Source organism: Procambarus clarkii, chromosome 92 (assembly GCF_040958095.1).
Source record: "Procambarus clarkii isolate CNS0578487 chromosome 92, FALCON_Pclarkii_2.0, whole genome shotgun sequence".
In the NCBI taxonomy this organism is placed as follows: Eukaryota; Metazoa; Arthropoda; class Malacostraca; order Decapoda; family Cambaridae; genus Procambarus; species Procambarus clarkii.
The window spans coordinates 4,394,707-4,411,644 of NC_091241.1; the positions used below are offsets into that span (position 1 = coordinate 4,394,707).

General features: G+C 41.3%; 1 protein-coding gene and 1 long non-coding RNA gene across 3 annotated transcripts; both read right to left on the minus strand.

Moving 5' to 3' along the window:
* Positions 1–1,046: 1,046 nt before the first annotated feature.
* Chchd2 (Coiled-coil-helix-coiled-coil-helix domain containing 2) lies at positions 1,047–16,755 on the minus strand. 2 transcript variants are annotated; one of them, XR_011226000.1, is made up of 5 exons: positions 16,513–16,755; positions 11,803–11,962; positions 8,241–8,840; positions 2,018–2,153; positions 1,047–1,299 (listed from the first exon to the last, which is right to left on the minus strand). XR_011226000.1 is itself a non-coding variant. In XM_045770055.2 (5 exons), the coding sequence occupies exons 1-5, from the start codon at positions 16,551–16,553 to the stop codon at positions 1,286–1,288; spliced, it is 483 nt and encodes a 160-aa protein (XP_045626011.1). In that variant the 5' UTR covers positions 16,554–16,747; the 3' UTR covers positions 1,047–1,285. The 2 variants fall into 2 exon arrangements, 1 of the variants encoding a protein (XP_045626011.1); XM_045770055.2 differs by having other exon boundaries at positions 8,709–8,840; positions 16,513–16,747.
* Positions 2,282–8,233, minus strand: LOC138359698 (uncharacterized). The gene is made up of 2 exons (XR_011226001.1): positions 4,067–8,233; positions 2,282–4,014 (listed from the first exon to the last, which is right to left on the minus strand). It is a non-coding gene; the product is annotated as an uncharacterized lncRNA (long non-coding RNA).
* Positions 16,756–16,938: the final 183 nt, after the last annotated feature.

Here is a 16,938-nt window from a genome sequence, read left to right on the forward strand (position 1 = left end):
GACCAACAAAGCAGGTCATTTAACAAATGTTTTTGTGGCACCAAACTAATTACACAAAACTGATAAATTAATAATTACAATTTGAACTGTTTATGCACAATTAAAAAAATATGAACATTTTGGCAAAGTTCTTAAGGAAACACACATTGACAGTGTATCCGGCAAGAAAATTGACTCGAGCCAGCTTTATGGGTTACACGAGGCAACCAACATGGGAGCCAGTACCTACTGTGTGAAGGAATCTACTCTCCTGCTGCACTTAACTTTTTTGAGACAGTAACTGCAGTAGACACCAATGCTCATATAGGGTACATGTCTTAAGAACACAAAAATTCCTATATTATCTGGGGACCGCTCCAAGCAACAGCCTGTTGGAACAAGTTATCACAAGTCGAGCCTGGCCTTAAATCGGGCTCTGGGAGTAGAACTCCCAATACCCACTCCAGGTATGCTCCATATAAAAAAAAAAAAAAAAAAAAAAAAAAACAACTAAAGCATCATATTACCTTAAGCATTATTATTAACACTGGCATAACCAACACTCAACGTCACATAACAATGACAAATATAAATGCTTTCTCATTAACTGCTCGTGAGAATTCATAAGGGTAGCCTTGATCTTTCCTATCTCATCCCAGGGGAGCGTGAATATTGTTCTCTACATGAAACAGCTTTCCTGATACAAAGAAGAATTGCAAATTGTAACTGGGAAGTGTCCTACAAGTATGAACTTGATGAAAGCTCAGTGCAGATCGATTATAATTGTGTAGAACAATATAAAATTTATACCAATGTTCAATTCGAAGGATCTAATTAATAATTTTGAAAGACAAATGAATCACAGTCAGTGTTAAAACTCTAATGTTTGGCAGCCATCCCCATACAATAAAAGGTCCAGAACGATTTACAAACAAATCTAAAATTTGTATGTAGATGTCATCAATTACCTTTACAAGTTGTTGAAAATAGGTGTAGTATATAGGATTATTCCTTCTGTTCTTATCCTTGTATGTAGCAGCATTTCAAAAATTAATATAAAAAGGCCATTAGGCTATATAAAATATTTTATTCTTAACAGAACCCGAGTTGTGTGCCAGATAATGTACGACAAACATTACACTTGCGAAGACATCATGCTTGCTTCACTATCTTAACTATACCTTACACTAACACAATGTACATGTTTAGTCATTACACAATTGATATTCTACAACTGTACAATTTTCATAATATTCATTCTCATGGTAACTGGCTGTACATTCCAGTGATGTTGCACAATTTGTCTCTACGCAGTCATTTCTGGAAATGAGAGAAAAGGTCATAAGAATATATTAACTAATCTAAAGTTAACATAACTACATTAACATACTCCATATAATGTATGACTAAATTGTTATCTATTTAATTACCTCCATAAAAAAAATGCTTCCTCACACAGCCTCTGCTAAGCGATCCCCCCCCCCCCCTCCCACCCGTGGCTGCTGACCCTCTGCCCACCGATCCCACCCACAGCTACTGGCCCTCTGTCCATTGATCCCACCTGCAGCTGGCCAGTGGCAGGTGATTCTTCCACAGCCAAGATATTATAAACACATATGATTATGATATTTAGAAACTTCTTTCAATCCGTATCGCAGGTCATTTTTTCATTCCACCTAAACACCACCAAACTTTAAGTGGCCAAATATAACCATTTTTAACCTGATCTGAAGAGAGAATTGGTAAACTTAGAATAGGCATGCAGACAATGAGTCACAATAACGTGGCTAAGTATGTTGACCAGACCACACACTAGAAGGTGAAGGGACGACGACGTTTCGGTCCGTCTTGGACTTGACAATCGACTTGAGAATGGTCCAGGACGGACCCAAACGTCGTTGTCCCTTCACCTTCTAGTGTGTGGTCTTTTCAACATGACCAAACCACACAAAAAAACGGAAAAACAACAACAATTCGGTTCATGTATATATACACAAACAAATATATTTTGTTAATTAATAAATCAGTGAATACTTACGGCTGTGTTGGGCTTTACACTGGCGTAACGCCTCATTAAAACCCTCGCACACGGATACATCGGACTGTGTTTGAGCACACTGCAGGAACTGTTTTATCTCCCAAGCACATGGTCCTTGTGGTTCCGAGGGGCCACCCTGTTGAAAATGACAGTCAATATAAATGCTAAACATTTATGACTATACACTTCCTTCTTGCCACATGCTTCCACCACATTATTCTCCTACCATAGTGACAACAAAAACTACTTTACCTCTTATCAATATACCACAAGTAACAACATTCACAATTAATGAAATACCAGTATTCCATTAACTAAACATGGGAAAATTGTCACTATTTTCTTTTAAATCTATCCATCTCAACATCCATACACGTGTCCACTTGTGCATCCATCATCCTATCTATTTATCCATCTCTGTATCCATCCATCCATATCTATCCACTTATCCATCTGTACCTCTACAGATGTACAGTATATCTATAGATCAATCCATCAATCTATACCTCTATCCATCTACTGTCTCTGTCTGTCCCTTATTCTGCCTGTTTGTCTCTTTCTGTCCCAGGTGCACACACAATCTTTCTTATAGTATACAATACTGTACTGTAGATGCAATTGTCTAATGTGTTTGGTGGTCACCAGTGAGAGGAGCTTAGTGGTGTGAAATACTAAATAAAGAATAGTTGCCCCTAACTCTGATGTATGTATTTATGTGTAATTACCTAAGTAACTACTTAAGTGTACTTACAGGACAAGAGCTATGCTCGTAGTGTTCTGTCTTCCCTGTACTCTGTCATATAACGCTTTGAAACTATCGACGGATTTGGCCTCTGCCACCTTCTCACTCAACTTGTTCCAACCATCTACCCTCTGTTCACAAAAGAAAACTTTCTTATTATTTTGGCACCTTTGTTTCATTAGCTTGAATCTATGTCCTCTTGTTATTGAAGTTGCTGGTTTCAGGAATTCTCCTTGTCAATTTGGTTGACTCCTGTTAATATTTTGTATGTGGTGATCATGTCTTCTTTTTCTTTTATTTTATAACTTTGGCATATTTAATGCCTCTAGCCTCTCATAGCTTTTGTTTTTCAGTTCCAGAAGCCATTTTGTAGCATGCCTTTGAACCTTTTCAAATTTATTGATGTACTTCTTGAGATAGGCATCATTCAACTACTGCACATTCCAATTTTGGTCTCATAAAAGAGAGAAGTGTTACATAGAGAAGCCCGAGGCATTAAATATAAGGCGATATGATCACCGCTTTCAAAATAATAACAGGAGTCAACGAAATTGACCGGAATTCCCGAACCAGCACTAGCAACCTCAAGAACAAGAGGCCATAGCTTCAGGCTAAGGAAACAAAGGTGCCAAAAAAATATTAGAATGTTTTCTTTTGCAGAGTAGTAAAAGGTGGGAACAAGTGAGAGAAAGTATTGAAGGCCAAAACCATCAGTAGTTTCAAAATGTTGCAAACTAATCCTGTAACTACACTTGAATAATTACACAAGTGGTCCATAAAACAGCTTTATACTTCTCACCAGGACCAGCAGGCAGGTTCACAGGACTAAGACCCAACCACATCAAATACTTAAACCTGCACTGGAAGACATTGCACAGAGTCTTCTGGTAGAACTAACTAGATTCACAAACGTGTGTCTGACTGGCAACATACCAGCAACTATACAGTCTTTCTTTTTTGGTGCATCCCTCAGAAATCAGACCAATAGCTGTAGGCAATTCGCTTAGCAATGGTGCCTCTTTGCCAAGGCTGCTGCAAGAACACTTAGCCTCAGGTTTGGCATTCCCCAAGGGTGTGAGGCAGCAGCTCACGTAGCTAGAGCTTTCAATGCCAATATTACAGATGAAAAGGCCCTGATCAAACGATTTCAAAAATGCTTTCAACCTGGTAAGAAAGGATGCGGTACTCCTTGCTGTTCATTGTTATTTCCCTTCCCTTTACCCATTTATACACTTGTTACAGCAAGGACCTAAAGCTACTATTTGGGGTCCCGGTTTGGTGCCTTCTTTTGATAATTACTTACTTACTTACTATTTGGGGAACGTGAAATTGACTTACGAGATGGTGTCCAACAACAGAGCGATGGTGACCCCCTGCTCCTTTTATTTTCTGCCTAGTCATTAAAGAAGTCACTAATGAGCTCTCATCTGTCCAATGAGCTCAACATTTGATTCTTGGACGATGATACTAAAGATGGTTCCCGAGACTCCCTCCTGGAGGACAAAATAGTTCAGGAGCACGGAGCAAATCTAGGCCTCACCTTGAACTTTTCCAAGTGTGAAATAACCTACCAACCAGTATATTATAGATCGAATAAAGGGTGTTTTGCTCAATATCCGTGTAACCAAACATGAGCACAGCACACTCCTAGCTGCTGTTGACCAAACCACACACTAGAAAGTGAAGAGACGACGACGTTTCGGTCCGTCCTGGACCATTATCAAGTCGATTGAGATGAGAGGAAGGAGGCAAAGGCAATAAATAGGCAAGAGAGGTGAGGAGAGCTCACCACTCCTAGGAGCTCTTCTTGGAGCGAAGGCCATCAATGAGGACTTTTGTAAGATCTCTGACCGGAAGAGGATGGAAAAGAGAATCGAAGACAATGATTCTTATGATGCACTTTACCTCATCATCAGATGCTTGTGCCATCCCAGGCTAACCTACTTTCTCAGATGTTCATCTTTCAGTAGCCTTAAGCTAAATGAGTATGACAGCTTGCTGAAATCATTGTTAGAAAAAACCTTTATCTTTGCTCTCTGACTCGCAGTGGAAACAAGCCTCCCTTCCTGTCAGACTTGGAGGGTCACAACATTTGCACAGAAACACAAATTGCTGTACCAGGATTCCTGTCCTCTTCTTCAGGTTATATTTTGAGATTATCTTGAGATGATTTTGGGGCTTGGCGTCCCCGCGGCCCAGTCCTCGACCAGGCCTCCTTTTTGTTACACCCGCTCAGGAAGCTGCCCATACCAGTTGTAACTTGCAGGTACCTATCTACTGCTAGGTGAACAAGAGCATCAGGGTGAGAGAAACTGCTCATTTGTTTTCGCCTCCACCGGGGGATCTAACCTGGAACCTAAGGACTACGAATCCGAAACACTGGCCACTCGGCTGTCAGCCGTCCCCCCCCCCCCCCATCTTCAGTGTCATCTGACAACCTGGTGAAGGAAATCCTACTGGATTAACCAAGTCAACAGGCAGGGGTGCAATCCCAGTTTTATACACCACCACCAAATGAGTGTCTCTTGCAGAACCACTCATAGATGTTAGATGCTCCTGTAACCACATGCATTTAAGTCAATACAAAGAAGATCCTCGGGTCTGCATCAGGTTAGGTTAGAATAAATTGGGTTCCTATTCTTGATCTTCCTCTCTTTACCGTGGGTGGGCAGGGAAACTTGCTTTTACTAACATATCCTGCAAAAAGGATCCCCTTTTCCAGGCTATCAGAGTGGGTCCAAAGGGAAATGATGTCATGCTGGGTGCTCACTAAAGGTGCACTCCATCCACTGCAATCCACAGGGAACACTAACCAGGTACCAGACCACCAGAACTATTAAACCTCCAAAATCCGTGCCCAAATCGCAGGCCCAAATATGTCATGCCCAGGACAACAACGCAAAAAGAGTGGTCCATTTCCTAACATCATGGCCATGAGGGGTAGACCAAAGACTGGCTAGACTTCATAACACTGCAGATGACCCAAGAAAGACGAGCCTTAGAACGCAGGGTCAAGGTAATAAGATCAACCCACATAGTGCCACCAAGGTAGAACTGGTGGTACGAAGGCAACAGTGGAGAGCTGCCAGCAGACACAGCATATGATGCACCCCCAGCCAAACCAACCAAGAATCAATGACCAAAGGAACCCTCTGGAAACCAACCCTCTCATATTTCACCAGAAAAGGAGCTAGCTGCAAATGAACAAAATGCACACTAGAGGCAAAAGAACAAAAATCCCACTCCATAGGAGTACATGAAGCTCCCCAAACGATCACAGACCAAAGTGAACACTGTAAACCAAGAGGAAGAAAGCAATGCAGGAACATGATCCAAAGACCACACAGGTTCAGGTGGTGCATGAGCAAGTTGGAGTGAGAAAATGTGAGAGCGCGCTTGTGAAATGAAGCCTTGGATATATCAACCTCAAATGCACACTGCAGCAGCTTGGCAAGTGCCACACGATACAAGACAACAGTATTGAGCACGAGATGCCGATCAAGAAAATGCCGAGAAAGGAGAACACTACATACTCAAACTGAAGAACAATGGTGATGGGAGAGGAAGTAGCAAAAGGAGTGCCATGAAACCACGAATCTCAAGACTTCCAGTAAAAACCGAAAGTCTGGCGATGCATGCGTGTTCATGCAGCATTTGCCCAATAGCAGTAGCCCCAGCCCATCTGAGGCTGCGAGTTGCTGCGATGATATTTTTAGATATTTAATTTTTTTTATCAGTAATTTTATTCAAGCATTTCATTTGAGAAATGCATATACTGAACAGTAATAAAATCTGAGGAACATTGGAATGCTCAAATATATTCGTGTCACTAATATGTGCTCTATATTATATGCTTGGAACAACAAAACACACAGGTTTTTGCCATTATTTAACTATATACAGTCTCGCATTATACAGTACAACTATCTACATTTTCAAGCACCAATACAAATGACTAGGCAGTTCTGGTGGGTGAAATAATCCTGTAAACAGTTATCAGAGTTCAGCCTAGTGCAGAATGTTTTCTATGAAATTGTAACTGCATCCTTTGATTATATTTTTTATATATTTATGATTTTACCATTTTTTCAAGTGCAATGATGCAGTGGGCTGTCCATGTTATTTGTGTCAGAGAACATGTAGAACATTGGTATGCACAGATATATATTTGTGGCACTAACATATGCACGATACTGTATTGTATTATTTGGACAATAAAATGACTAAAATCTATCATCAGATTCGTCAATAAATCATGAATACGAATAATTTTCCACAAGTTTATTTGCTAAAGAAACCCGAGGTCCCGCTTCATGACAGGTAGATGCACAAAACTGCGGCTGCATGATGATGATGTCTGCTTCCCGCCAAGATCAACATGACAAGCATTGTGTTTGCCAATACCAAACCTTGAACATAGTTTTTATAAGTTGAAATCTTTATGAAACTATCACAAAATAATTGAATTTTTATTTATCATTATTAAGTGATGCTGTGGGTACAGACTACACAGCGAAGCTGTGAGCTGCAGCAGCATGCACTACCCTTGGTTGCTCTCTCAATAATGAGGCCCTCACACACAGGAGGGGTACTCAGGGTTTTTTTCCTTTCTAAGATGGCATCTGTTTACTGGATGTCCAAGGAAGCAAATGTGAGCACCGAGGCGAGACTTAAATCTGATGATGTATCTTAAATCATCCCTCATTGAGTTGCACATTAAAGTCAGGTACAATATGGTGTGATCATCCCTGTTTGACACACATTTGAAGGGTTAAAGCTCTGCTCAGCGAGATGAGTAATACGGTACGTTACATGACGCAGTCAAGACATTTTCACCTTGTACATCCTCACAATGGTAAAGGTAAATATGGTAAATTAGATCATACTTGGGTTCTACTTTGAATCACTTAATGATGTATTAAATTACATGGCTAAAATCTCTTCCAGAAGAAATGCATATTTTATATGCAAACTTTTCACTTGCAATTTGCAAATTACTTACAGGAACTGAACTTCATTATATGATTTGATTTGTACCTTAAATACTGTAGCTGTAAACCAATTTACTAAGTATTTGCCCATTCCCACAAACCCTCTAGTTGATCTTGTTCCTGACCTACTAGTCTTTTACGGCAAATAAATTTTCGTTTGCCTTATACTATATGCTAATTTGCTGGTCTTGAGACTCGCAGCCATATGGTTGTTTTATATGAAGTTTTCCTCTACCATTTATCTAAATGGAGAAGTGATGTGGGTGGACCCTGGGAACTATATAATATTGTAGGTGGGCCCGGTAGTGTGGGGTGGCTTTAAATAATTGACAAAACGAGCCAAGTCCTTTAGACTATTTAGCAATGGGTTGCCCTAAGGTTGTATTAGAGTGGGAGGAACCTGACTTGCCTGCATGGGGTACTGGTTTGGGTGGCCCTGGTACTGTGGGTAGCCCTAGGGTCATGCTGGAGTGGGAGCAACCTGACTTGCCTGCATAGGGTACTGATGAGGGCTCCCCTGGGGTTGTGCTGAGGTAGATGCAAACTGATTTGCCTACATCGGGTACCGTTGTGGGTCGCCCTGGTACTGCAAGTAGGACTGGGGTTGTGCTTGGATGAGAGCAACCTGGCTTCCCTGCATGGAGTTCTGTTGTGGGATGCCTTGATAATGCATGTAGGCCTGGGGCTGTGATGAGGCAGGAGCAACCTGACTTCCCTGCACTGTGTACCATTGTGGGCAGCCCTGGTACTGCAGGTAGGTCTGGGTTTGTGCCATAGTAGGTGAAACCTGGCTTCCCTCCATGGCGTAGTGTTGTTGGTAGCCCTGGTACTGTGAGTAGGCCTGGGATTGTTCTGGGGTGGGAGCAAATTGGCTTACCTGCATTTGGTACTGTTGTGGGTAACCCTGGTACTGCAGGTAGGTCTGTAGTTGTGCTGGGGTGGGAGCAACTTGGCTTACCTGCATTGGGTATTGTTGTGAGTAACCCTGGTACTGTGGGTAGCCCTGGGGTTGTGCTGGGGCAGCAGCAGCTGCAGCAGGTTGATCTGAACTGCTTCCCCCGCTTGTCAATGCATGACCAACCACATGACCCTAGAATTGAATCAGAATTACCAAGTGTTATTAATCTTAAGAACTTAAATTATAACAAAAATATTTGTTATGGCATAATATCAGACCTTCCCACTGAACATAACCACTTGTTAACTCATAGCTACTTTTCTCGTACCTCTGAATCTTGCCCGTATATAACAAACATGTCTTTAAACTTGTACTATACTGGACACTGTACACAGTCCAATAGAACCCAAATTTAATACAAGTAAACTAACTTCAAGACCTCTGGTAGAACTATCATATTGCTTTCTTGCCATTAAGAGTGTGCCTCTGGTACTTTCTTGGCATTAATGGAGCACCTCCGGTACATTCTTGGCACCAATGGATGCCTCCGGTACTTTCTTGACATTAATGGAGCCTCTGGTACCTTCTTGGCATTAATGGAGCGCCTCCAGTACTTTCTTGGCGTTAATGGTGTGCCTCCGGTACTTAACATTAATGGAGTGCTTACTTGGAGCATACCTGGAGAGGGTTCCAGTTCTGCTCCCTGAGCTCATCCTGGGGCCAGGCTCAACTTGTGATAACTTGGTCCAACAAGTTGTTACTTGGAGCGGTCTGCAGGCCTACATATCCACTGCAATCTGGATGGTCTAGCACTTCCAGGAACCTACCTAATTGCTTTTTGAAGGTCACCTTTATTCTGGCAATATTTCTAATGCTTGCTTGCAGAATATTTAAACAGCCGTGGATTTCTGATGTTCAGTGCTCTCCGTTTGTGCCTATGGCACATGCACTCTGCACTAGCCGAATGTGACCAATCATACTGATTAGTTTTGGTTTGGATATCGTTGCCAGATGGCAGTTCTCAGTTAGCATTATTACACTGTTCATGAACAAGTTACAATAAACATTTACACGTGAAATTGCCTTGTCAACTAGAATATAACCCAACCGAGCCTAATAGTGTAATCTAAGCTAACACTTCCTAACCAAATGATATATCCAGTTTTGACGATCAGAAAACAAGCTGTCAAAATTTGTGCATGATTTAACCACAGCATATTGCAATAAAGTAGCCATCACAACTGCAAGAAAAATGACAGGTAGGATAACAAGAACCTTTCAAACCTGCAATGCTATACCAATGATACTTTTCAAGATGCTAGTGCTCTCTAGAGTGGAATACTGCTGCACAATGACAGCCCTTTTCAAAGCTGGAGAAATTGCCGATCTGGAGAGCGTGCAGAGATCCTTTACTGCTAGAATCCACTCAAAAACTTCTAAACTATTGGGACCCACTAAAATGCCTAAATCTGTATTCTCTTGAATGCAGGCGGGAGATAGACCTAATAATTTAAGCGTGGAAAACAGTAGAGGCTGGTCCCAAACCTGCACACAGAAATAATACCACATGAGACCAAAAGGCATGGCAAGATGTGCAGAATACCAGATTGAAAAGTAGAGTTGCAATAAGTCAAGAGATAACCATCAACATCAGAGACCCGAGACTGGCATCGAAATCAACGCAAGGTAACTAGTGAGGTTTGCAGATCTTTCTGTACACAACTCCACATGGCTGCCACGATGACTTTTAGTGTGCTGCCGCGTAAGGGCAGCACACTAAAATACTAATACAAAAGGGCATTTTGCCAAGCTTATACGATGATTTTATACATGGAGGGAACAGGGGGAACAGGCGAGAATGTTCATATAATGGGGGATGGCCTGTATTGTACGATACTAAAATTTCTAACGACTGTATTCCATTATCGATGCCGATTCCACTAAAAAGTCTAAATTCCAAGACAATTATCGATTCAGATTCTTTTCAAAAATATAATTGGATACTTATTTTTCAGAAAATTCTTATTTTAGTTTGGTAAAATTAATGATTTACATTATGAGCATGGCACATGTATTAATACAATAAATTGATTTAAGGAAAGAAAACAATTGGTAAATCCAGCTTAATCTTTTGGAAGAAACCTGAAAAGTGAAAACATTCCATTATACAGGCTTTAATTGTGTAGTATACAATAATATCAAATTTACATTCTTATTTCTAATAAAGTTAATATGGCAGCATTAGCTCAATTATAGCAAAGCTACTTCCTGCCTACTCAAAAAGTGATCTTTTATCTACTTATCACATGGGCATGAGAAACTGAAAACATTCAGTTTCTCATGCCCATGTGATAAGTAGATAAAAGATCACTTTTTGAGTAGGCAGGAAGTAGCTTTGCTATAATTGAGCATACCCATCACAAATCTACAGGTGATATACGTATATCTATACAGTATACGTATATAGATATATCTACATACGTTTTAACAATGACAATTTTTAATCCTTTTATCAAATAAAATAACGTTGCAATAGTAGTTAAATTAAACTATATTTCTATTACCTGAAACTAAAAATAAATTTTGTTGTAAGATGTTAAAAAATCGTGTTAAGAATTGGAAATCACGATAACTTTCTCTAGATTCCAATGCCAATTCTAAATGACAAATTTTTTTAGAACCTTACAATTCTTTATACCAATTCCAATTAATCATCCCATCATTAGAAATTATACTTAGGTAATTACTCGCAAACACTATATTACGTCTCATTGTTCTAGAGAATTTTATGGTTTAAATTGCAAATTCCACATCTCCAAGTTTTTTTTTATGCACTACTTGTAAATGGTGAGCTTTCCTGCTTGTCACACTTGTCAAGGCACACACTTTCCCCATTAGTCAGAAGAGAACAACTGCTGCAACTATTTTTTTTGCCACACATGAACAAAATGATCTTACATATGGCAAAATTTTAAAACTTAAATTTTCAAGATTTATCCTAAGTTTTACAAGATTACGTGGCAATTTTAAAATTTCTTGTTCAAACTTTTGCTTGTATTATCAAGATATAAAATCATTTTATAGCATCAGCTCTGTTTTGAATGATGCTTGCTTATTAAGTAAAGGTATAATATAATAAAGGAAAAAGATGTACCACAGCTGATCCAACAGCAACACCGCCAGCAGTGGCAGCCATCTGTGCAAAGAGTCCGGGTTGTTTCGGAGCAGCCCCTGCAGCTGGAGGTGGAGCAGCAGCAGGTGGAGGTGGTGGGGGTGCTGCCCGATGTGGTGGCGGCGGCGGTGGAGCCGCACGCCTGCAAAATATCATCAGTTCAAAAGTCAAATCTTATAGTAATTTATACATTCTGTAATACACACAGTTGTATGATCTATACTGCTGAAAATCTAAGGCCTGGCACTTAAGGAAGAGCCTCACCACTATCTAGAGCAAGAGCACCATACTCTAATGTCCTTTACTTTTGCTATCCCATTTGGGGTCACACTGCACCCCTGAATGAATGACAGGCAACTTGCATGGGACTACACCTGTGTATCCACCCAGGCTGATGCCTAGATACCATCATTACTGCTCAAGCAAGTGCCACTACCACCCAGAGTAAAGTCAAATACAAGGAACTAGTCCACGAGCATTAGTATCTACAGCCTTAAAAAAGCAAAGATTCAGTAACCACTCCTGTGATTGAGATAATGATACGTACATACAAGCAAAAAACAACTAGACAGCAGTGGGAACAGAAGCAGAAAGAAATTGAGAAAGGGATAGCAGACAATTGTAAAACCAAACCAGGCCTATTTTATAAATTCATTTAAAGCACAATGAAGGTACAGTACTGTAAAGGATAAAATCCTGAGGGTGAAAATGGTGAACAGATTCACAGAGCATGAAAAGGAAATACTGTACCTGAAACACTAAATGAGGTGACAATGCTAATTTCTGATAATAACGAAGTAAAAATAGAGGTCTCATGACAAAGTAGAAAAATCACTAAGAAGTTAGGAAGAAAAAAAGCACTTAGCCCAGGAGGGGTATCACCTTGGATTATAAAAAAAAATGCACACCTGACCTGAGCATTCCACTTCAACTTATATTTTAGACATCTTTATGTACAGAAATATTAGCAGATAACTGGAAAATGAAACATAGTTCCAGTCAATAAAGATGGCATCAGAAAATTCTTTAAATTACAGAACAGTATCTGTACTGATACTGACAAGCGTTGTAGAACACTAGGAAAATAGTTAAAACCAAATGGGTAGATCCCCTGGAGAGAAATAACACACAGACAGTATGGCTTTCGAACAGGAAGATACTGTGCAACAAATCTGCTTGTTTCTATGACAAGGCCATGGAGATTTTACAGGAAAAAGATGGTTGGGTTGACTATTTATCAGGACATAAAAACCCAGTGTTGAATGTAATGAAACATTAATTCCTGGAGGAGCCCCTTGTGGCTCCTGAAGCTATTTTCCCGAGATTGCTTTATATTAAAAGGTCACATCAATTATGGATACTTCTATTTGGCCTACCAGGGACCAGAGCCAGAACATGGCCACCTCAAAAGAAGTGCAGGGACCAGGTGACAATCTGACACCTCACCAGAAACAGCCTCCAGAAAGTCAATGCAGCTTTACAGGCAATTGGAGGATTCACAAAATGAAGCCTCAAAAACTGCCAAACTCTGTAAATATCTAATGCATCCCAAATTTGTTCCACTATTAATTCAAGTTCTGCAATTGGCTGACTTGCCTCCCCAAGTCTGTTGTACCTGGATTGCACCTGGATGGGGGTTAATGGAGTTGTTCTACTCCTCGAGCCCAGCCCGGGGCCAGGAGAACTGACAAACTGATGCACCTGGAGGGCAGGAGGGTGGCAAGGAGCCACCAGGGCTCCTCCAAAAATTGATTAATTTAATTTAATACTGGATTTCTGGAAGCCTCTTGTGGCTCCCTGAAGCTACCTAACAACAGAGAACAAGAAGGGACTTATCAGGAAGGAGAGGCAGTAGGCACTTGACCCTTAAAGAGCGGTTATCATATGTTGATTTATGGGGTAATGTGGCTATCTTCACATGTTGTGCTAACCTATTATTGTCTGGGTTTTACACACATGATTCTAATACTGATGTAATAGTTCTGTGTGGATGTAATGGAGTTTACTTTGACACATGACAAAAATCCTGCTATCATTTCATGGTTACCTTACTACTGTACTGTATATGAATGCAGTTTTTGTAAGAATTGTTACTATGAAAATGTGGTAATCACCACTGTATAATATTCCATCATAATTACATGATATGTATACAGTACCAATGTCATATGGTTTTCTCAAGTATTTTGTTGTAATGAAGTATATCAGATCAATCAATCATCAACTGAACATAATAAAGGCATTACAGAAGGTCTATTGGCCCATATGAGGTAGCTCCTATTTATATCAATATGCAGAAAATCCACAGAGAAATGGAAAAGAAAGATGAACGTTTTGGCCGATCAAGGCCATTGTCAACACCAGACTGTAAAATTGTTCATGATCAAACACTGATCATATAAATGATCAGTTTCATGATCGTCAATTGCACTTACCAATATAAATAGGATCTGCCCTGTATGGGTCAATACAAGACAACTATATATACTGAAAGAGATGTCTGTTTGCCACTTGTTAGCAGCCAGAAGCTTGGGGTTATCCAGTGCATTCCATCTGTTAACTGCCCTGATACTGAAGAACAAATTCTAATGGCTCATTTGAGTGCCAAGTTTCCACCTGTGTCCCCTTGTTTGTGTTCTGCCCATGCTAAATACTTTGTCTTTGTTCACCCTGTCAATTTCAATGAATTTTAGAATCTGCAACATAATTAGGAAGATCACCGATGAGCTAAAAGACTCCAAAGCCCCAGGTGTGAAAAGAGTTCAATCCAAAGTCATAAAGGAACTGGCAGATGGACTATGCCTATCACCAACTGCTTTTCAGAAAATTTCTGGAACAAGAGATAGTCCCCCCTAGATTGGAAATGTGAAATGTCACCCCCATTTTCAAAAAGCAGAGAGAACTCAGCAGAAAACTACCATCTGGTCAGCTTGATGTCACATCTGCAAGGTCATGGAGAGAATCCTAAGGGAATCATTCACTATCTTGGTGAACAATCTTGTACAATCAACACAACATGGGTTGATTAAAAATAGATCCTGCTTTACAAACCTACTCCTTTCCTAAACAGAAATCAGCCATTCAGAAAAACTCCTGCGATTTAAATTAATTCTTGTTAAGATGGGATTGTTCGTGTGAGGAGTTGTGTGACCTGTCTGGCCTCACCACACGGTAGTAACACAGTAGACAGTGAACAAGAACAGTTTTTCCTTTACATTGTATCACGAGTTGTAACTTTGCCACTTTAACTTCAAACAGCCTACTGTGTAATGGTCAGCTGAACAAGTAGGCCTTTCCTTCCTCCTCTCTCCTTCCCTCAATTTCCCTACGTACCTCCTGTCCACCTACGGATATTGGTGCCACATTGTTGGTACTGTTTTCCCTCTGGATGGTTGCGAGGGCGGGTTTACTGCCTCGTCGAATTACAAGAGCGGCCCGTCACACCTTCCCTTGAGGGTTGATCCATAGTCAGTTTAATCCAGTTTCATGAGAAACTTTGCCTTCTTGGAGTTTTATTGTTGTCATTGGACAAGGACAAGGCATGACTTATCATTGGCTGAGTGTGCCAGGACTTTAGACCTGGTTTCAGCTAGAGAGAGCTACACAACCCTACCACAGCTGTGGCAGAGGACTACACAACCCTACCACAGCTGTGGCAGAGCTACACAACCCTACCACAGCTGTGGCAGAGAGCTACACAACCCTACCACAGCTGTGGCAGAGGACTACACAACCCTATCACAACTGTGGCAGAGGGCTACACAACCCTACCACAGCTGTGGCAGAGAGCTACACAACCCTACCACAGCTGTGGCAGAGGGCTACACAACCCTATCACAACTGTGGCAGAGGGCTACACAACCCTACCACAGCTGTGGCAGAGAGCTACACAACCCTACCACAGCTGTGGCAGAGCTACACAACCCTACCACAGCTGTGGCAGAGAGCTACACAACCCTACCACAGCTGTGGCAGAGGGCTACACAACCCTATCACAACTGTGGCAGAGGGCTACACAACCCTACCACAACTGTGGCAGAGGGCTACACAACCCTACCACAACTGTGGCAGAGGGCTACACAACCCTACCACAGCTGTGGCAGAGAGCTACACAACCCTACCACAACTGTGGCAGAGGGCTACACAACCCTACCACAACTGTGGCAGAGGACTACACAACCCTACCACAGCTGTGGCAGAGAGCTACACAACCCTACCACAACTGTGGCAGAGGGCTACACAACCCTACCACAACTGTGGCAGAGGGCTACACAACCCTACCACAGCTGTGGCAGAGGGCTACACAACCCTACCACAACTGTGGCAGAGGGCTACACAACCCTACCACAGCTGTGGCAGAGAGCTACACAACCCTACCACAACTGTGGCAGAGGGCTACACAACCCTACCACAACTGTGGCAGAGGGCTACACAACCCTACCACAGCTGTGGCAGAGGGCTACACAACCCTACCACAACTATGGCTCAATTCAACACTAACCTTAGAAATAACAAACCTTAACAAAAATATACTAATCCTATCAGGTGATCAGAATATTGACCTGTGCCAGCGTGATAATAAACACCCCCTGGCTGCCTGTCCCCCGACACACTGAAGTAGTAGTAGTAGTAGTAGTAGTAGTAGTAGTAGTAGTAGTAGTAATAATAATAATAATAATAATAATGGCTCACGGTGGAGGTCGTCTCGGGGCCGGCGCTCCTCGTCGAGGCATCTTGGGGCAGTGTGGCCGCTCTCCTCTACCTGTGGCTGCCTCTACTACAACACCTCGCTCTACTACCCACTAACTCTTGCTAAACGCTCTCCTGGGGCCACAAATGAGTCAAGTAGAGGGAGGGTGGTGAGGGTGCGGGCATGTGTGGTGAGGGAGAGCAGGAGAGTATGGCGCGCGCACCTCACTATACTGTACCTCACAACCTCCTCCTCCTCCTCCACACACTCTCATATATACTTAATATTACACTCAAAAACTACAAAACTAATTTTAATAGAAACAATTTATTCCATAATAATATATAATTAAGAGTAATATTTATAAAACAGGTTTTAACGCGGAATATTTTATACCTAGATGGAGACGATAGTGAGTATTGCGGGCT

Excerpts from the sequence above, each read along its gene's own strand:
- Chchd2 (XM_045770055.2), bottom strand. The coding sequence starts at position 16,553 with ATGCCTCGACGAGGAGCGCCGGCCCCGAGACGACCTCCACC. Across the intron at positions 11,963-16,512 it reads GCCCCGAGACGACCTCCACC|GCGTGCGGCTCCACCGCCGC; the intron begins GTGAGCCATTAT and ends GATATTTTGCAG. Across the intron at positions 8,841-11,802 it reads TTGCTGTTGGATCAGCTGTG|GGTCATGTGGTTGGTCATGC; the intron begins GTACATCTTTTT and ends ATTCAATTCTAG.